The following is a 22,243-nucleotide window of genomic DNA, read 5'->3' on the forward strand; positions in this document are numbered from 1 at the left end:
ATAAAAGAAAATTTTCACTGAGATATGTAATTACACAAAAGAAATAATGCCTGCATGTCTGTAAGTTACAATCCTGAATTTAAGTTTACATAATTCTGATTTACGAAGAAACTGATACACAGTCTACACACAGGGACCTTTTATAATTGACCAATGAAACACAGATTTGTATGGATAAAGCACAGCAACTGTATAATGAGTCACAGCAACATCAGACAACAGTTCAGCACAAGCAAGTAAGTAATACCACATTCAATTGAAAGTGCAGAAGTTTCTAAATAGGAAAAATGACAATAGTATTATTGGAATATGACCAGGAAGTCAAGGTAAACACCCCAAAATTTTGGTCATTTACATCTCATTCAAAAAACATCAAAACAAAATTTATTCACAAGAACACAAATTATTATTCAAAAGGAATGTAAAATGGGATAGGATTAGATGGGTCAGGGAATCAGTAACGAGATATTGAGCCCATCACCTCCAAGTCACCAGTTTCAAGATGGCTGAGGTAATTTGAAGTTACTACCATCTGTGAAAGGGCACACCCTCACACAGAGAGGGGACGAAAAAGCTTCACTCGGCCTGTTCAACACCAACAAAGAGCACCTGCAATGCTTCTTCTGCCGGGTGGGTTGGGGAGGGTGGGTAGCTTAAAAGGAAAAACCTGCCACAGGAAGGGGCAGCGAACAGGGAGAAGGCTACCCCAACTCAACAACCGAGTTGTTGTTCAGGCCCACTGAAAGGGAGACAGCAACAAGCCTCACTGCTCCCAAAGCTACAGGACACAGACTCAGAGCAGCACGCACCACGAAGAGGGGGACCCTGGGTAGACTAAGCTCAAGGGGCTGACCCAGGAAGACTGCTTGAGTTCCAGTTCATCCTTGCTTCTTTTCAATTTCCCATGGCCTCCCCTCTCCCATATGGGAAGAAAGAGGGCAAAGGACTTTTCTGTTTGCTTCAGGAACACTTTGGGCATTTGCCATGGGGGGAAAGAAAAACAGTCCAAGGACCTGAGGAGGAGTCTGGAGGGGAACCCTGCCCCTATACCATCCAACAGATATTCAGTGGCCTTTCTGAAATGAACTGCTCCAAGTGAGCAGATGCCAAAATCACAACTAGCATCCATGTTAGCAGCCTCAACTAAGAAACCAAAGTTGAATAAGCAGGGAGATTTAACTATTTTACTTCCCCCATATGAAGGAGGAGCTTCGGAAGAGGTGGAGTGTATTGAGATGGCAATCTTGGGAAGACTGCCATATCACTTCCCAGAATGTATGCATCCAATATATCATTAATAAAAGGGTTCAGGTTGCTAGTGTTGTCACTCCTGTACCTTTTCCAGATATTGACGTTTACTTCAAATTGTAAAACACATTTTAAAAAAAGGCTTAAAACTTGCATTCAGTTAGGAAATTGTTACCCAATATAACAGGATTATATTTTCTTTCATTATATCTATTAATTCTTTGCAAGACTTTTACAAAAGAACATTAGATTCCAAAGCAAAAGAAGGCTGCCTGAATTTAAATTCAACATTGTTCCAAAAGTAATTATGTTCAGTGCCTCATCATGTGTTCAACTTACCTTCTGTTCAGTTTGCACAAGCTTTTCACCAAGTTCCTTGTTCTGAAGATCTTTTTCTTGAAGTAACTTCCTCAAATTTTCAATCTGTTCCAGTTTTTCTGTTGTACTCAACAGCTTTTGTTCCTTCTCCGCAAGTGAAGTTTCAAGGAAGCTTTTTCTATCACTTAATCTAGCAAGAAAATATTTATTTAGAACTCTAATACTCAATGTTCATTTAATTAAGTAGTATTTGAAAACAGAGCACGTTATTTTCCAGTCTTAACTTTCTAAAGCCAATGTATAATTTTTAGGGCTATCAAGAGATTAAAAAAATTAATCGAGCTGTTAAACAATAGAATACCATTTATTTAAATATTTTTGGATGTTTTCTACATTGTCAAGTATATTTATTTCAATTACAACACAATACAAAGTGTACAGTAATCACTTTATATTTATTTTTTATTAAAAATATTTGCATTGTAAAAAACAAAAGAAATCGTATTTTTCAATTCACCTAATACAAGTACTGTAGTGTAATCTCTTTATCATGAAAGTTGAATGTACAAATGTAGAATTATGTACAAAAAAACTACATTCAAAAATAAAACACTGCTATAACATGAAATACATGGCAGAATGTGGGTAAAATAGAGCAGGAGACATACAATTCTCCCCCAAGGAGTTCAGTCACAAATTTAATTAACACATTATTTTTTTAACGAGTATCATCACCAAGGAAGCATGTCGCCTGGAACAGTGGCCAAAGCATGAAGAGGCATATGAATCTTTAGTGCATCTGGCACGTAAATATCTTGCAACGCCAGCTACAACAGTGCCATGCGAACACCTGTTCTCATTTCAGACGACATTGTTATTAAGAAGTGTGCAGCATTATCTCCCATAAATGTAAACAAACTTGTTTATCTTAGTGATTGGCTGAACAAGAAGTAGGACTGAGTGGACTTGTAGGCGCTAAAGTTTTACATTGTTTTGTTTTTGAGTGCAGTTATGTAACAAAAAAACCCTACATTTTTAAGCTGCACTTTCATGATAAAGAAATTGCACAACAGTACTTGTATGAGGTGAACTGAAATATACTATTTCTTTTATCATTTTTACAGTGTGAATATTTGTAACCAAAAATATAAAGTGAGCACTTTACAGTTTGTATTCTGTGTTGTAACTGAAAGAGATATATTTGATACATCTGCATATAGAAAAATATCAACAATATTTAATAAATTGGTAGTCTATTGTTTAACAGTGCAATTAATCGTTATTCATTTTTTAATCACAGTTAATTTTTTTGGGTTAATCACGTGAGTTAACTGTGATTAATCAACAGCCCTAAAAATTTTCTAACTACAATTTATATTATTATGAATTCACTATATGTACAAATCCAGAAATAATCTGATTTTACTATTGTAGTGGAAATCAAGACTTATTTTCCAGCTTTCTGAAAATATTATATTCTTTATGTTTCACTGCAAATGTAAATGTAAAGCTGCAAAGAGACGTGTATAATTGCAACTGGTCCTGTACTGAATGTTTTTAAAAAATTGTTTTACCCTTTAAGCTGCTCATTCAAACTGGAAACAAGCACTTGGTGCTTTTCTGCATCTCGCATTTGTTGGGTACGCAGTTGACTGAGTTGGGTCTGCAAACGTTCATTTTCACTCTGCAACAAATCAATGGTGAACATGATTACAGCTCACAAATCCAGAATGGCAATAAAATAGACATCTTGAAAATCTGCCCCATAGCATTTCACATTCTACACACTGTAAAGACTACTGTTCTAGCATATTAGTGATTACCAATTCAGGTCTGAAATATTACTGGTTCAAACAGTAGATGTTACTCACCTTTGAGAGGTTTCTCCCTTAGTTATTCCATCATAACATGAAACTCAAGAGACTCTAAACACTTTACACAAAAAAAAGAACAAACACACATACTTGTACTGTGTGAAAGCAGCTTATTTTTCTGTGCTTGCCTTCACTGCATTGTTAGCTTGAGGTATAACTCACATTTTGCCCCTAACTCAATTCCTGTCCACACCCAAAATCTCTAGATCGAGTAAAGTGGTGCTTTAAGTGGTGAGTTAGTTGACCCATAAGGGAGCTGGTTGGTTGAAGCTTGAGTGCTGATGATGCTAGTAATAAAATGGGAATTCAGCAGCTGGAGTTACTACTCATCAGCTGCTAATTAACGATTTTGTGGTGCCAGTCAAGTCACTCTGGGTAGCTGGAGTGTTGTTTCAGAGTGGCTGCTCTCATTCCTTTCTCACTCAAAGCTGACTAACTTGAATGGAGTAACTCTAATGTATTTACTCAAGCTAACTGTTGCAGTGAAGAGAAGTTCTAAAAGGAGAACACCAGAGACAGCTCATTGGTTGAAAACATTTTCCATTTTGGTTTGAACACAGTAATGAATTCCAACTGTTTCTCTGCAGATCTTTTTAAACTTTTGTTGTTGCTCTGATCAAAGGCAACCAGCAATCTGCAGTAGACTGCAAAATAATCTGTGGAAGGAGGTGAAACGAAAAATAAAGCAAGCTCCATTGACACAGTTTATAACACAGTAATACTCCGTTATTCTAGCCAACTTCACTGCACCAGTTCATGAGTAAAACTGCAAAACAAAAAACAAACAGGAAAAAAAACAACCCAGCAACCACAACCAAAAGCAACACACACAAATCCAAATCACCAACAAGAGTTGGCAGGACAAACAATATGGCAAACCTGTCAACTCTAGGGAAAATATGTTATCACTTTGGAGTGGGCAGAACACACCTGTATAGCCCTCAATGGCTGCCCTTCTTCCTCTACACCAAATGTTACCTGTATTGAAAGGCTTTGTTACAAGATTCTTAAATATTAACATAAGGTTGTCTGCCTCTTAATATAAACAACTTAATTGTGAAAAAAAAAACCCAGTAATTTAATATATGCATTTTACTAGGTAAAGGAACAATTAGATATATACTACAACTGTGGAGTTTTAGGGAGAAGTTAGTCATGTCATTTTGAAAGCTTCAGAAATTGTGAAACAAAATAATTTATGGACCAAGAAACTTTTAAAACATCTGTTTGGACTGAAAGTTTTTAATTTATTATTTCATTTGGTGTCTTCATGGATTGATTTTGGGAGGTTTCTAGAAACAGTCATTAATAAGTGAAACAATGATTGTGATTTTAAAAAAAAAAATAGTAAGCAGTTACCGTAACAACCCAAATACCATACCATATTAAAAAAGGGTAATAGAGACATTAGCTGCTAAGAAACTCCCTTTATACTTTGAAGGTGTAATTTATTGTGATTTCAATCTTCAATCTTTTTGGGGTGAAATCCTGACATCACTGAAGTCCATGCAACTTTTGCCAGTAAATTAAATGGGCCAGTATCTTTCTGTAGGCTGGTAGCTAAACATCAGAAGCATACTCACACCCAGGTTTTAAACTACATGAAGGGATAACTACACCCTTTTGTGGAGTAGATAAATTAAAATCCTTACACAGCAAAGTTATGGGTTTTTAAAAATTTAATAGATACTACCAACCATTTTACCAAGGCAGGGAATAATACAGATCAACTACTCTGTACAGGACATAGTAACAGGTTTCAGAGTAGCAGCCGTGTTAGTCTGTATTCGCAAAAGGAAAAGGAGTACTTGTGGCACCTTAGAGACTAACCAATTTATTTTATAAATAATAAATAAATTGGTTAGTCTCTAAGGTGCCACAAGTACTCCTTTTCTTTTTTAGGACACAGTAAGTTACTCAAGTGTCAAAAGTGAATGTTCAAATTATTCTCCATAGTGTCCTCCTACTTTTTAGATTTCCATGTGTATTTACTTCACACCCTATTTGCCTGCCATCTGCTATATCATCTTGGTTTACACGTGTCTTCTGCTTGCAACTCTCATAAATATGGGGGTTGCTCTACCACTTTTGCAGCTTCCATCTAGAAAAACTCTCTCCTCCCTTCACCTACAGGCCCTTCCCTGACTTCAATAATTTCATTTTGTTATTAGCCTTTAACTTCTCTGACTATGAAGTATTATGCAACCTCCTTTAGACTATGAGAAAATGATATAGTGTTGATATTAGAAGTGATATTAAAGATAAGTAGTTATTAGGGCTTGATTCCTCACTCACACCAGAATAAGCCAGAAGTAACTACTAAAATGCAGATGTAGAGTAAGTGAAAATACATTTGTGTCCGTGACAAAAGAATCAAGTTCTTGACCTCTGAAACAGGCCCTATACTGTTGATGACAAAAATGATATTGAATTTCAACATGTTGCTGCCACTAGCTACAGGCGTCTAAACATTTTTTTTACTGAATAATTATTTTCAAAAATATTTTTCAGTTTTTGCAGGGTAAGAAATGTGTGTGACTTTTCCTTGCAGTGAGCAAAATGGGTGCAGTTTTCCACTGTTCAATACCACACAATATAGTAGGAAGAAGAAAAGGAGTACTTGTGGCACCTTAGAGACTAACCAATTTATTTGAGCATGAGCTTGAAGTGAGCTGTAGCTCACGAAAGCTCATGCTCAAATAAATTGGTTAGTCTCTAAGGTGCCACAAGTACTCCTTTTCTTTTTGCGAATACAGACTAACACGGCTGTTACTCTGAAACCTGTCAATATAGTAGGAGTACATCGTATTGTAATATTACCTACACAATATTTTTGAAGTACAAAAATATACTGTAGAATCTTTTGTTAATCTTCATTTTTGCTTTACTAGAGACTATTTTCATCCAAATATGAAGAGAACACTAAATGATTTTCCCTACATCAGCTTCGGCTCCTAACACAAATATAAAAGATCACCTGAAGGGATTCCATTCTGCCCTGCAGCTGTAATCTGTCTTCCAAGTCCTGACAACGTTCCTCCAGGAATAGAATTTGTTCCTGTAGTTGATTTCTTTCCAATTCCAACTCTTCAACTACAGTCCGCAAACCTACACAGTTTCAAAGGAAAAATATCTATTTCAAGAACGGTTCCAAACAACGTGTTTCACATGTAGATAATGTCAGATAACAGAAGTCTAGCAACTACCCACACCATTATTGGCTTAACTTTCACAGGTGTGGAGCACCTGCAGGTCCTGGATTTCAGTGGGAATTTTATGGATGCTCAGCACCTCTGAAAAGCAGGTCATCATATTTATAAAGGATTTAACGATCATATACTCCCTGAACTTTTCAAGTAATGGGATTAAGTTCACAGTTCAAGATCCCCTATAAAAATTAGCAAAGTTATCTTGCTTTGGACAAACAAAGGGCCAAATCCTGTGAATGTTTGTGAACTGAATAATTTTACTCAAATGAGTAAAGTTGTTTGTTTGCAGCATCCAGCTCTAAGCACCATTAACCTATACCAATTGAAGTGGACTATCAAAAGCTGGGAGCTCATCTGTTCAACAGAATATAGCAATTCTATTTTAAAGCAGACCTGACAAAGGAATATTCACTGGGTACGCTGACTTTGCAAAGACTAAAATTAGCTATCCTGTACAAGGACTATGCTCATATTTGTTAGATGTAGTGTAGCTGCAGCTGTGTCAGTCCCAGGATGTTAGAGAGACAAGGTGGGTGAGGCAATACCTTTTATTTTCAGCCCAGTAAAAGATATCACCTCACCCACCTTGCCTCTGGAATTCTCACATTTGGAAGTTTTGCCTTATGGAGAGTGGGGTAGGAATGATGAGTGGCTGAGCCAATCCATGCTAGACAGGAAAACACAGTAAATGATAACTGACATGTGGCATCTTCAAACCATTGCACAGTGCTCTAGGAGGAGTGAGACTGCAGCCCTTGTGCACCAGTATATTATTAGCCAGACAAAGCCATATGATGGTTTAAGAAATGCTTTGGGAGTTCAGAAGGCAACACCTTCCAGATAGGACTGTCATCAGCATAGGTCAATTTTACAGACTAACATGCTGTAATAATAAAAAAAAAAATAATTAAAATATTTAAAAAAAAATCTGACTTAATTTAAATAAAAAAATTGAAACAAGTATAGGTTTTTTTTAAAGTAAACCTATTTAAAATTAAATGTGAAATTGACAATCTATTAAAATAATTCAAATTAAATACAAAAATAATATTAAGCAGTACATGGTTTGCTGCCAACCGTTAAAAGTCAAATCACTGAACTGCTGGAAGTCATTGAATAAGCATCTGGAATCAGAATTTGCGGAAGTGTTAAACCAGCTTTTACAGCAGCCACTCTTCACTTCAATTTATTCAACCGGTTCAGTTCAATGACTAGTTCATTCAGAGTTAAGAATCAGTTAAATTCACTAACTACAGATAAGACTTCCTTTGTTTACTAAATCAGTTAGTGTTAAAATGTAAAATATGTTCTAATAAACTTATTGATCAGTAAAAAGTTTATGTATCTAGCACTTAAGGTAGTCCTATTTAATTAAAAAGTTTTAAATGCTGTTTTTGTGCATTTTAAATCAAATTTGAATTTCCATTCAACTCACATCACAAGTAAAAAATTAATCATCTTCTAACATAAAAATGTAAAAATTAAGAATTTGTATAAATGTAAGGTAAGCTATATAACCACTTAAATAAATATGTATAAATATAGTATATCCTCCTGATTCGCAAAAACACCGAATTTAATGTACAGGCTATATTTAGCTGCAAATCACTATTTTTAATGGTTATCAACTAACGAGATTCAACCTTTCTATAGGAAAATAAAGTACACATGCAAAGCACAATTAAATCAATTATTTAAATCAAGGTTTCCTGCATGCTGATTTTAATAACCATTAAATTGGTGATTAAATCACTGATTTAAATCAATGCATTCTGTAGCCAAACTAAGACACTGGGACAAAATCGTTTCCAGTCTTACACCAATTAAGTAAAACTGTCAATCAAACTACATTTCCTTCCATTTCTATCATATTTCTTCAGGTCAAGTTTCATCCTAGTTGAGAAGCATCAGGGTTTCACATCTACATATTCCTTATGCTATTCTTGTTCAATAATCTCCTCGATAAACACAAAGCAGCCAGTTCTGATGGCACAGATTATTAGCTTCTTCAAAAAAGTTTTACCTAAGAGTGCCATATGAAAAAATAGATGCTTTTTAAATGGATCAATAAGCTAACAAAACAAAACTCTGGATTGATGGTTCACTACAAACAGGTCAGGATTCAGAATTAAAGATAATAATCATGTAATTAAGAGGTATTAGGCTAATAAAGATGGATCTTTCACTATTACACTGTATCTACATAATATTTTTAAATGATAAAGAGGGCATATATGGCTCCAAAGCCACCAGCTAGGATGATGACAATGGACATTTCACAGTACAACTGAATTATCTGCTCAACATTTGTGTGTTGCAGTAGTTAATACACACATTTGTACTCACAACTTCTGGTCTAAACTAGTACCTGCTGTAAAAGGCTGTTGATTTTAAATCAGGGCTATTTAAAACTGTAAGTATCTGTCCCAAACACTAAAAACGCCTTCATTTTCCTACCACGTTTCCAGTTCCCTACCCAGCAACCTTGCAAGCTTCTACTCGGAATGCCAAAGCAAAAATCAGCTGACTTGAGAGAACACCACACAAAAATGGCTGCAATTTTCTTCAATAGTTGAGATTTTCAATTAAAACTTTATCTGTCGAATTAAAAAAAAATCCTATATTTCAAAAAATTTCAAAACCAAGATACTCTGTGTGTGTAAATGATTGAAAACTATTAATCTAAACTGAATATTCCATTACTTATGATAGCTGTAAATTTATTTTGATACAAGATTACTTTTCACCTAATCTAAATTATTATTTTGAGAAAGATGTAGATGAAAGGGTGAACGTAATGTTTCTAACAAACGTGTCCTGGGACTATATATTTACTTTGTAGTAGACCCTTGCAAAACAGCACTAAGAAACGCCAGTAACAGTTCTTGATTTTTTATCATAACTAAAGGAACACTTGGAACACATGGACTTGACTGATAAACTGCCAATAAAATACAACTACTATCTTTCACAGATATAAAAATAGAGGAAGAAATAATGCACATACATATACACATCAGCATTTAATCTTAAAACTAAAATGACACAGAAGTGGAATATAATGGTTTGGTTGGAAAACAAGATTATATAAAGTGGAGCCACTTCAACAAGAACAAGACTAATAACTTAAAAAAAAAATATATATATATATATATATATAATCTTACCATACAGGACAATACATTTTGATGGGGACAAGGACTGGGAGAGTTCCAGGTGTTAAACCATGACTGTGCTCTAGTTCTGAACCAAAACTAGACAGTTCATCCAGCACGCACATGCTTCAAAATGAAATGGAAAAAAATGCAAGCCAAAAAAAAATTCAACAAATATTAGAATACACCACAAAATGGGTTGTTAGTTAAATTTGAAAAACAAAAACAAACACAAAATACAGATGCTGTGCATGCTTTAATAAACGGTCTAGCGGTTATCACACCTGCATTAGGAGAAGCATACTCTGGCCACCAACCTCCCATGTTCTCTCCTTCAGCTGAATCAGTGCTATCCAAGGTGACATTCAGCTCTTGAAAGCATTGTTTTCTATCAAAGCTGTATTCCTCCTACACACAGGACGTGAAAGCAGAGATCAATAAAAAAAGACGTACTTAAGATACACACACAGTTGTCAAAAGGGACAGTTGCAAATAAAATTATATGACTGACTTCTGTATTAAGGCCGAACTTTGCTAATGAATCTAAGTTTGAGATATCAGAGGTAATTAAATATAGAATTTTTTTTCCTGTAAAATGTGAGCATGATATTGATGTCTCCTAACCCTACATACACATTAACAGATAAAGATCACAAACATCTATAAGAAACAACATAAATGATTACCCCAAGGGACACCAGAATTAATTGATGCTCTTTAGAGATCATCCCACTGACAAGAAAAATAAGTAAAAGTTGTTCTTAAGCTGAAAACAGCCCTGATTCACTAAGGTATTTAAATGCTGGCTTAACTTGCAGCATATGTGTTGTTCCATGGGAAGTTTCTTAATGACTTTAGAATAACAAACATGTAAATTTCATAACCTAAAGAGAAACCTATGATGCTACTAGAATTTACCTGTATCCTTTATGGCTATATACACCTTTGTTTTGTTTACCTCTGTAAACCCTTCTTTGCCTCCTGTCCTTCAGTTATATTTTTGTAACTGTATCTTACTTTCAGCTGTAAAGCACCATGCATATTTATAGTGCCATATAAATAACAGAATTACTAATGTCCCTGATTAACATATAGGTAAAATGTGTTTCTTATTTCTACCAACCTACCTGATGTTTCCCGCTGGCCTGGTTGCTCTTCCTTCTTGCCTGCTGCAGCCTGCCAGTTCTTTGAACTGTAGTCAGTTCCTCCTCCAGCTCCTGCTGCCCTGAGACTATGGCTGGATCAGAGCAGCCAGGAAAGAACCAGTCATCCTCAATCAGTTTTGTGCCACAGGAAAGCAATTACATTTACACATGACACACACACTAGATACAAAGAGATCAGTGACAGACTGAAGTCCCTATGAATGACTGACAGGAATAAGATTATCGGAGCAATCCATAGCATTCACCTTGTGATTTCCCTCAACAATGTTACACAGAATATAAGAATAATTTTCATGTAATTCTTTCAGAAGTCTATTGAAGTATGATTTTACTTCTTCAGAAGCATTTTAGAAAGACTGAAAAATAAAAAAGAGGGATTTATATTTTGACACTACAACAAAAATGCAGCCAATTAAATTGCCAAATTACAATTCAGTTCAATCTGCCAGGTTAAAATACAACTAATTTGTACGATAAAGACATCAGCTGAAATTGCTGTATTTGTACAGCTGAACAATCACATGCATTTTTATGGAAATGAAATGCTTCTTGCTTATATCTTTAATTTTAGTGTGAGCTACAATGCCAGATAATTTGAGGAAGTCACAAGCATGTGTTACACTGCAAACTGGCATCAAATCATCTTATCAGACATTAATAATATGATTCTTGGTAAAACAAATACAGAATCACTTGTAAATAACACACCTGAATAAATTCAGAATATGAAAGCTTAAATATGCATCCTGTCCAGTGTTAGAAATGATTTTTCCATTTTAAGTACATTCCCATCTGTTTTGTGATATGACAAAACGTGTGATAGGTTGGGGAATAGATGTTTCATGCAAAGCAGACGAAACAGCATGAAGAAATAAAGATAAAGGTGGCTCCATACTTTAATCACTGCAGAGGCCATATCTACTCTCAAATTCAACACTCAACAAATTAATCCAATTCAAAGTAAACTCTCCCCACAGTCCATGATGTTCATAGAAAAACTTACATCCATGCATTAATGAAGTAAGAAATGGATCAAATTCATTCCTAGTGTAACACTGGGCCAGGAGGATTCCCACTGGAATGCCCCTGACTTAACCCAAGTTACAGTACCCAATACCCATAAAATTTATTTTTGTCACATTTATCTGTTGCATGTTGTTAGGAATTCTTTTTGCTTTTTTCCCCCCAATGACAGAATTAATGGAAAACTACAAGGTAATAAGAGATCCAATTATTGCAACTCTACAATACTAGGAAGAATTAAATTACTTTTTTAAAAAAAGTATTTTGCATGGGAAACTACTGAGTTAAAATTCACATATTTTTACAATATTTCCTTACCTACATTACAACCACCACTTTAAACTAATAAAACTAAAAAGATCTGTTAGACACCTAGTTTAGTGTGGGAGCTTGTTTTTGTATGTTTTGCCATTTATTTTGGTTTTTTACTTCTTGCATTTTACTTAATTTGGAGAGCAAAAATAAACTAGTCATTTTCACTTTTGCTTTTAATCATGTTTTGGTTTTATGCATTACAACAATAATTCAGGGTTGAGTTGCAAACACAGCTTGGGAATCTTCATTTGATTTTATTTAAACATGGTTTCCACTAGAATAAAAAAAAAAATAAAAAAAAAATGCAGGCTTTTCTTAGGTTTTGTAAAAGTGAAAAATTCTCATACCCATACTCACATTGAGTTGTACCTTTCTTTGCAAATAGTCCCATTGAAGTCAATGGAATCATTTGTGAAGCAAGATGCTATTCAAAGTGAGTATCAGAATTTGCTCTTTACTTTTGTAAAAAAACGAACAAATGTTTTTTTACGTAAACTTGACAGTGTCCCAATAATTTGACAATGCAAAGAAGGAATGAAAAAAATAATAATTAGGGCTGTCAATTAAGTTTTGCACTGTTTTGTTTTTGAGAGCAGCTATGTAACAAAAAAAAAATCTACATTTGTAAGTTGCACTTTCAGGATAAAGAGATTGCACTAAAGTACTTGTATGAGGTTAATTGAAAAATACTATTTCTTTTGTTTATCATTTTTAGAGTGAAAATATTTGTAATCAAAAATAATATAAAGTGAGCACTGTACACTTTGTATTCTGTGTTGTAATTGAATTCAATACATTTGAAAACATAGAAAATCATCCAAAAATATGTAATACATTTCAGTTGATATACTATTGTTTAACACTGCTATTAAAATAGCAATTAATCACGCTTAATTTTTTATCACAATTAATTTTTTTTAGTTAACCACGTAAGTTAACTGCGATTAATAGACAGCCCTACTTATCACTTAAGAAATTATATCAATAGCAAAATTACTAACGACTTTCCCCATTACAAAGCACCAGAAATTGGAGGATTTTAGATCTATCAGGTAATTTTATTACAACATTTCTGGTTAATTTAACAACTATATTAACAATTGTTGTTAATAGTTTTCTAAAGTCAGATCATGTCACAACATCAAAAATCTGATCTGCAATTACTTCTAATAGAAAAGCTGATCGTTTCAGCCTCATGATTTGATCTTGCAAACATTTATATACAATTTTCCTCGCACAGAGACACTGTCATTAACAGAACTATGAATAATAGGAGTATAGTTACTTGCATAAGTGTTCAACCTGCATCAGTATTCTAATACTAAGTATCATAATGATCTCAAATCTGCAACTGGATCCAACAGCATGGAGCTCTATACTCATGCAGCTTCCCACTGCACCTAATACAGGGGTTCATGCTAGTACACCCTATTACAAGATAGGGGACTAAAATGGCAACCTCCAGTGAAAGCCACCATAGTCCCACTCTCTGGAGTTACCAATGCAGTGACAAGGATCTCTGCAAAGGGCTTTGAAAGATACTATTCAAATATATAGTCATATTTGGTAAACATTTATTCCAAGTTTTGTCCTTTGGTGGAGGGAATATTCAAAGTGTGGGGTGTTTTTTTGTTTTACATAAAACAAAACAAAAAAACCCACCAACTTATTCCCACTAGAATTTTTTTATGTAATCTCTAAAAAAAGAGAGGTCAGAATTTGATTTTTAGCTATTTATGAAAATTAATCACTGCAAGTTGTGCAGTTTTTCTTAAAACTAGGTTATGAGGTAAATATGGAGTCAGCTATTAATACAAAGGAGAATGAAGAAAGATGATTCTGTTAATATAAACAAAGAAATAGGCATTGCAAGAGGAAAACAACCAGCATTTATAAACCAGCATTTGTTACATGTATTATTAAAAACCACATACCACCAACAGCAGCTGTTATAAGGTACTGTTGGCGATTTCCTCCAAAGAAAGGTCTACAGAGGAAAACAGCAACAGTACATCACAGGTTGTCACGGCTGGAACCTGCATGCACAAAACTGATGGGAAACTAAGTTCTCAGTGGCTGACCAAATCGCAGTGTAGGGTAGGAGTGGAGGGGGAAGGGACGTTGAGGGCTCATCAGGTGTAACGGCAGAAAAAAAGAAACAGAAAGGTCATGCATATCCCAAGGGGGAAAAACTGCAAAATTAAACACTGACTGGACACGGATGAAGTTTTACAACTGTTAATATTATTGCATAAGGACCTGTTGACACTCATAAGATAAGTAGTACTTAAAATTAAGAGGGTTTATTATCTTCTCAATGCCCAACGAGTTACGTGTATAAATCTCTCACAGAGAAGAGAAATGGCTCTTAAAGATTTTGGGACTTACAGAATCAACTTTTTTGATATCCATCAGCTGAATCTCAAAAACATTCAAGCTACAGATTAACAAAAGCCTATGCAAATTAATTAACTGGATTTATTTTATTTATAGATGGTGCACATTAACCTTTGTGCCTTCAATTCGCATTCTGATACCAAAGAGGAAAGAAGTTAAGGTAAACTGCCATGGGGGAAGGAGGGGAATAAAAATTAGTCTGAAATCTAATACGCAGACTTTTTCATAAGTTTGATTTTTCAAACAGAAAAGACTTTAAAAATGTTTTTACCATCATTGGTGACCATAAAAATCTCAGATCACCTGTAATGTTGGTTTTGATATATTTAACATTTTAAACTAGCAATCTGTTGCCAGTTCTCTCTGTCTGGTCAGTATCAATGGCATATTTGTTAGTACATCTCAAAATCTTTTTAAAATCTTGATGGTTATTGACATTTACAGAGAAGCTCCGAATTTCATATATATTTTGCCAAAGCATAACCTTTGATCCCATCACCAAATTTTAAACAATGCTACAACTCCTCACATCTTCTTCTCTAATTTGAGGCAAGCAGCCGCCATTTTCATCGATAACTCAAATGCAGACATTAAGCTTCTGAAACAAATCCAATAAATGACCCCAAAGATAAAAAGCTCAGATTGCAAAAGCTAACAGAATAAAACATCCACCAATAAACATGATGCAAAGCGATGAATGTATGAAACAGATAGAGTCAAGGAAACAATCCAACATACAAACTGAATTACAGTAACCAAAAAATTCTGCTAACTTCACTAGCTGCATAGATCTCACTTGACTACAGAAGTGAGACATGGAGGAAAGATCTCAATTTTGTCTGAACTGCACAAACACAGCAGATTTGTAATACCTGCTATGCTGGCATAATGATCTAGTTTCATCTTAAATACTTCAATTCACCTTCTCTCTCTTCTTCAATCTGTGCCATCCTCAGGGCTATGGCAGATTTCTCCTCTCTGACTTGGTCATGCACCTCCTCTGATTCTGGTACAATCTCCTGCCACTCCAAAAGCTGACTCTGAAACTCATCCACACTGCCCGATTCACTGGCCTACAAGAGAAGGTGGACATGAAAATAACATTTACCAAAATAAACGTAAGAGTTAGATTGTAAACTATTCAGGAACAGAGGTTTTACCTCTGCGCTTCACATACAGCTTTGCATAAATAATAAATACAACTAAGACCAACAAATAAAGTAGATAATTTTCTTTAACATTAAAGACCATGTGAACAGAAGACCTTGCAAGTTGATCGCTAAAAAAAAAAAAAAAAAAAAAAAGCCAAAGCTGCTTGTCAGTGGTGGTCAAAGGTTGTTTTTTTTGTTTTACTGAAAAGCTTTTTCAACAAAAATGGCTTATTGACCAGAACAAACATTTCCATTTAAAAACTTCATTGTGGTCAAAATTGCTCACTTTTTGAAATTAAACATTTTCTTTTCTTTTTTTTTTTTTAACAGGAAAAATACACTCACACCTTTTTCCCCCCTAAATCACACACAGTAAAAAAGTGAAGGTTTTTTGTTCCCCCACCAAAATAAAGTTTATGGGGAAAAAATTTAAAAATAGTTTCAAAATTTTGCCATTAAAATTTTGGAACAAAAAATTAATTTCCTTTGAATTTTTTGCAAAATACAGTTATGTTTTTCAGCCTGCTCTGCTGGTTGTACAGATACCAGGATTAACAAACAATATTCATCATTCTCAGAGGCTATTTAGCAGACATGTCTAAAGTACCCCCTCCCTCTCACTTTTATGTCTCAATCTATACATCTGTGATGGAAAGAAGATATATTAGTTGATTATATCAATTTGGTTTTTACATTAAATAGCACTGTGCTGACATCTCTTGAGTTATCTGTAATTAGATGAACACTAAACTGTTGAAAATTACATGGATTTTCTACATATGCAGGAACTCAATAGCACTTTCAAAACAATGTAAAACCTAGAGGCTTTTTAGCTGAATGAATCATAACTGGGGTCTCAATTCTGTATGCTAGTAAATTTAATTTTAACTCAAATTCAAGTTTCCAATAATACTGTTACGAAGGCTACAGTTAGCACTGTGAAGCTAATCAACAATTCACATGAATCAACTTTGAACAGAAAACCTGTGAAGCTGCCCTCTTTGTAACTTGTTCAAGATCAGCCTGCAATTTTCGCTGCTGCTCTTCATAGACTTCCAGCTTGGCCAGCAGTTCTTCTGCAAAAACAAATGAATTGGCTTCATTATTTGATGCCAAAATAACATGGTAAACCAGCAAATACCTAAAGAAAGAGTAGAAGCCCAAACTGAGACCACAGAATCATTTGGCTTAGAAGATATCAATGATGGGCTTTGCAGTCTATCTCCCTACAAAATTAACTCAGATTATTATTAATACTGTCAATGTTTTAAATCTACATCAGTGACACTCAAAACTACAAAGGGAAGCACTATTATCCCCATTTTATAGCTGGGGAACTGAGGCACAGAGATATAAAGAGAATTGCCCAATGTCAAACTGGAGCAGAGCTGGAATCTAAACTCAGATCTCCTGAATCCATGTGCAGTGCCTTGTCTACATCACAGAAAACCACAGAACAGTTCGCTTCAGTGATACTTTCTGCTCAGAGAGGCCAACTCCAAAAGTGTGTGCGTGTCAAGGACTCAGGTATAATACGCAGGCAGTACTTAGGGGGGAAGCTTACAGAGTAAGTATCTGAAATATATGTCGCTGTATCCCTTGCGGCTATTCTGAATTTCATTAAGAAAATTTAATTTTGTAATCTCTGTAGAATAAAGCAGAAGAAATAAACAAACTGCCATTATGCAGTGTATTTCAATTTTAAAGCTACCAAGTTGTCTTCCTTTGAAACGTTACCATAACAAAGACAAGAAAACTCCTTTGTCTTTATTTTATTACAAGTCATCAGTTCAAAATCCAAGATGATAGAGTAAAACAAAAAAAACAGCACTATCGCTTCATTGATTATTTACCATTTTGAGTTCTGAGTTCTGAAAACGCTTTCAGTTTTGATTGTAGTTCTTTATTTTCAATTTCTAATTCTGAGATACAGTTGTTTAAGGCAGATATGTCATCATTCTTTGATGATAACTATAAAGATAAACATTGTTAATTTCCATGAAATGTACTGAAATGCCAAAATCAAGATAAAAAACAAAGCTAATACAATAATTTCTTTAACTTTTTTTTTTTTATTAAGATTTTGAGTAACAATGTTTCTAAAATAGTCAAGTGCAATAGGTTACTGTAAACTGGTAGACCTTTTCCTTTGTGTTTAAGTTACAGACTATTACACTACTTATTAGAACGTTCCCTTGTATAAACGTTTTGAATTCAGGAACATCAATCCTTTTCTATTCATATTTTAGGTATTTTCTAGAACCCCACTTAGTGGACCTTTTACACTGCATTTTAGTTTTTTAATCAAATCTACAATCACAACCCATTGTAAAATAGGTATATAATGTTAAATTAAAAATGTTACATGTACACTTTTCAGTTCATCCTCCAGCTGTTTGATTTTTGATTTAGACCAAGCCTTCATTTTAAGGAATTTAGCTTCAGATTTGCTGGCCTCTTCTGTTTTCAACTTCACTTGAGCTAGCAAACAAAGACAACAATCATCATTTAGAATTCTAGTAAAAGGATCAATGTAATTACAAAACATATTTCAGGATTTGGCATGTTCTATTTACTCGGCTACGCCTGCAAAAACGTCTATGCTGTAGTCTATCTAGTAGGGAAAAGAGATTGCTTAAAAATGCTAGGCCAAATTTAGATGTAATGTAATGAATGCATCAAGTTTATTTCTAGGGTCCTCTTCTCCATAGCATCTCCCAAGTAATTAAACCAACAACTCCTCCACTAAAGTCAGTGAAGCTGTACCCAGTTTATATTTGGTCTGAATTTGGCACACAGTATACAGTGGAGTGACAAGGAAGCTTTTCAAATATAAAAGCTACGCTTTGATGCAATACCTTCTAGCTGTTCCATCTTTTGTTTAGTTACAGTATCTACATCTATAGCTTGTTCTGAGTTACTCTGTCCATTATTTCTTAATTCTGCCACTTGTTTCTGAAGCTGCAGCAGGGCTTGGTCTTTCTCCTGCAGCTCAGTTTCATGCTTCTCTTGGATCTCATGCACTTCAGCATTATGTTTCTCCTGGACCTTCATCATTTCAAGTTCATGTTTCTCCATCATGTCTCTTAGCTGGGCTCTCATTACATGTTTCTCAGCATCCAGTTTAGATTGGAGGTTCTCCTTCTCTGATTGAAGACGTTTCAAGTTTTCATTAATTTCCTGCATTAAAAAAGAAAGTTGTTTCAGATTTTCTAGCTATACCCCTATCTGCTCCTCTGCACATGCAACACACTTTAAAAAGATCACTCTCAGGGCTGGTCAACTGGCAGCATAAGGCTCTGTCACATATCTCTAAGGTCTGAACTCCCTAGCAATAGCCTGAAGATACACTGGAGGGTCTGCACTGCTCTAGTGCTAACTACATCCTGACTGGTTCTGTAGGAGGAAATGTCCCTTTATAAATAAGAAAGGGAAAAAAAAGGGAAAGAGGTCCTCTGGAAAAACCACATATCATACGCTGCTGAGTTCTGAAAACCAAAAATAAAAGAAGTTGACAATACCTGGCTACAGTCCCCTTCTAAAGTTCTTACTCAGGAAAATAGAGATAGAAAAAGTCTAAGGGTACGTCTTCACTACCCGCTGGATCCGCGGGTAGCGATCGATCTATCAGGGATCGATTTATCGCATCTCATCTAGACGTGATAAATCGATCCCTGAATCGACGCCGGTACTCCACCTCCGCAGGAGGAGTAAGCGGAGTCGACGGGGGAGCCACCGTGGTCGACTCGCCACCGTGAGGACAGCCAGGTAACTTGAACTAAGATGCTTTGACTTCAGCTACGCGAATAGCGTAGCGGAACTTGCGTATCTTAGTTTGAACCACCCCCAGTGTAGCCCAGGCCTAAGTCATTTATAACCTACCCGTCTGGTCTTTCCCCTACATTATCTAGTCCAGGGGTTATCAAACTTCATTGCACCGCGACCCCCTTCTGATAACAAAAATTACTACATGACCCCAGGAGGGGGGGGACCGAAGCCTAAGCCCACCCAAGTCCGGGAAGACAGGGGGGCGGGAAGGGGAACAATGCCGCCCCAGAGGGTGAGGGGGGCACTTGTAACCCGAGCACCGCCGCCCAGGGTGGCGGGCCTTGGGCCCTGGGCTCCAGCAAGTCTAAAGCCAGCCCTGGCAACCCCATTAAAACAGAGTTGCAACCCACTTTGAAGTCCCAACCCCCAGTTTGAGAACTGCTGGTCTAGTCCTTTCTAATTTTGTTTTCAGTAGTTTCACATTAGCTGCTTGAGGCAGAGCAAGACTGCAGAATATATTTATAAATGAACAGCCAGCACAAATTAGACACCTATATAAAAACAAGTACTTTTGTAATGAGCTCTAGACTATGCACCATCTGGTAAACCTTGATCTAGAATGTTTGGGACAGGAAACTAACAGCCCATTGTGTATATCTGAGAATTAGGAAAGCAAATAGGATAGCACGAATGGAGAGCAAGATGGAAAAGTTAACTTGCTGAAGATGAAATAATCACTGGTGGAAACCTTCACACGCGCCCAACTCTTGGCCCCCCCAGTGATTATTCCATCTTAAACTGCTGAAATTTTCCATCAGAGATACAGTAGACAACTCAGTCAGTGTGTATCAAAATCACAAGGGAGATCCTGGCATACATACCCAATGACAATTTTGATTACCAGAGTAGAAACTGCTACAAAAAATATCTTTCTTGGATAATAATAGTCTATCCCGGTGCATGCAAATTCAATGAAGGATGTGTATCTATATTCATGACTCTGGAAAGTCCTTAGAAGATGCTGTTCCAATAATTATGCAGTTGGTAACAAAAGTATAAAGCATGCGAAAGATTGACAGCTTTCTGCCTGTATCAACAGCATTCACTTTAGTCTGTTAAAGAACACTTTAAATAAATGTTCTGCAGTCCCCAACAAGTATTTTAATCTGGAAAATTTTCAGATGTAAGTAGGTAAGTGGTGTTTTCCTAGCTCTCTTCTTGTGTATGCAAATATTTTCCCCAGGTTTCTTTAAATGCCATGAGATTATATTGGTATTCAACAAGCTTTACGGTGATTTGTTAAACAGAACTGCTGCACACTGACTCCATAAAATATTATCAAGTATAAGCCTTTTTTTAAAAAATTATGTTAAAACTAAAAAATACTCCATGAAGTATTCCATAAGGTGAAAACTTCAAAATAGAAACAATGACAAAGGGTTAGTCAGTTTCCGTTCCTGTTCCACAAACCTTGAAATTGCAATAGGGAGAAATTTTATTTGATTAATTGTATAGCAGCAGTAATCAAGCCACGTTTTTTCAATCTAAATCTGGCCAATTCTGACCTTGCTATGATGATCCATATTTGTGTCACCTCAGGATCAATCTACTGCAACACATTCTATATCCTCAAAACCATTGAAACTGATGGAAAGTGCGGCAGCCCACCTAATTAAGTGAAATTTCCTGGAAAAAGCACTTAGCCCAGTGCTCCAGGACTTGCACTAGCTGCTCCTATTGGTTTCTGGATAGAATTTAAGGCGTTGGTTTTGGCCTGCGATAATCTTACCTAACTTCCCTGTCCCCACCCCATGATGTTTGTTTCTATTGCAGTAGCACTCAACGGCCCCAATCAGGGTCTGGGTTCCTTTTTACGAGGAGGCACTGTATATACACAAAGGAAGACAAAGTATCTTTTCCTTGGAAAGCCTACAGTCTAGTTTGCTATTATAGTTGCAAACAAGAGAAACGCTCAAGCTGGAATCCTCTCTCTTTAAAAGAGGGCTGCTAACTGGGCATTCTGATGAAGAGGCCCTCAGTTTTGCAATTCACTCCTCCCTCTTTGACCTGAAATAACCCCAATCTGTTGACTTTAAGGGCATACTGTAAAACTCTCCTCTTATTCCAGGTTTCAGAGGGGATAGGGGCAAGCTAAGGGCTGGTGTTTGTGAGTGGGATGGAGTATTTGGGGGAGGGTGAAGGACGGGCTAATTTTTTGTTGTATTTTCAGCTTGTTATTTTCTGATTTGTATTTATACTTGTTGGTACAAATGATTACTGTGTTTTTAACAAATGGAACCCACATAAAGTGTGTCTGCCCAGTGCTGTATGTATAAATCAGAATAAATAAAATCAAAGAACTTGGTTTTTAATTCATTAATTGACTAGACTATGAACACTCCATGTACAGTTCCTTACTTTCAGCAGCTGGTCCTTGCCATCCAGTTCTTTCTGCAGCATGACTATCACCTGTGTCCTACCCAGCATGACTTCCTCCTTTTCATGTAGCTTCTGCTTCAACGCCTTTAGTAACTAGCCAGGGAAATAAAGGAATTACATTTTACAGGAAAGAAAAAAAAGAAATTTTATATATATATATATATATATATATATATATAT

At 35.7% G+C, this 22,243-nt stretch overlaps 1 protein-coding gene across 5 annotated transcripts in view; it reads right to left on the bottom strand.

Moving 5' to 3' along the window:
* Positions 1 to 22,243, bottom strand: part of LOC311521728 (uncharacterized protein) — a 68,225-nt gene that overhangs the window by 30,129 nt on the left and 15,853 nt on the right. For 2 of the 5 annotated variants that reach the window (XM_084630254.1, XM_084630255.1), the window contains exons 9-19: positions 22,043 to 22,156; positions 18,715 to 19,036; positions 18,222 to 18,337; positions 17,710 to 17,827; positions 16,841 to 16,932; positions 15,628 to 15,778; positions 10,932 to 11,041; positions 10,089 to 10,212; positions 6,418 to 6,548; positions 3,141 to 3,250; positions 1,588 to 1,756 (exon numbers count right to left, since the gene is read on the bottom strand). In XM_084630254.1, coding sequence (XP_084486380.1) covers positions 1,588 to 1,756; positions 3,141 to 3,250; positions 6,418 to 6,548; positions 10,089 to 10,212; positions 10,932 to 11,041; positions 15,628 to 15,778; positions 16,841 to 16,932; positions 17,710 to 17,827; positions 18,222 to 18,337; positions 18,715 to 19,036; positions 22,043 to 22,156 — 1,557 coding nt within the window. Of the gene's footprint in view, positions 1 to 1,587; positions 1,757 to 3,140; positions 3,251 to 6,417; positions 6,549 to 10,088; positions 10,213 to 10,931; positions 11,061 to 15,627; positions 15,779 to 16,840; positions 16,933 to 17,709; positions 17,828 to 18,221; positions 18,338 to 18,714; positions 19,037 to 22,042; positions 22,157 to 22,243 lie in introns of those variants that run through there. The other 3 variants (XM_084630256.1, XM_084630257.1, XM_084630258.1) reach the window with 3 other exon arrangements.

The sequence above is a fragment of the Lepidochelys olivacea genome, assembly GCF_965140295.1.
Source record: "Lepidochelys olivacea isolate rLepOli2 genome assembly, chromosome: 6".
NCBI lineage: Eukaryota > Metazoa > Chordata > Testudines > Cheloniidae > Lepidochelys > Lepidochelys olivacea.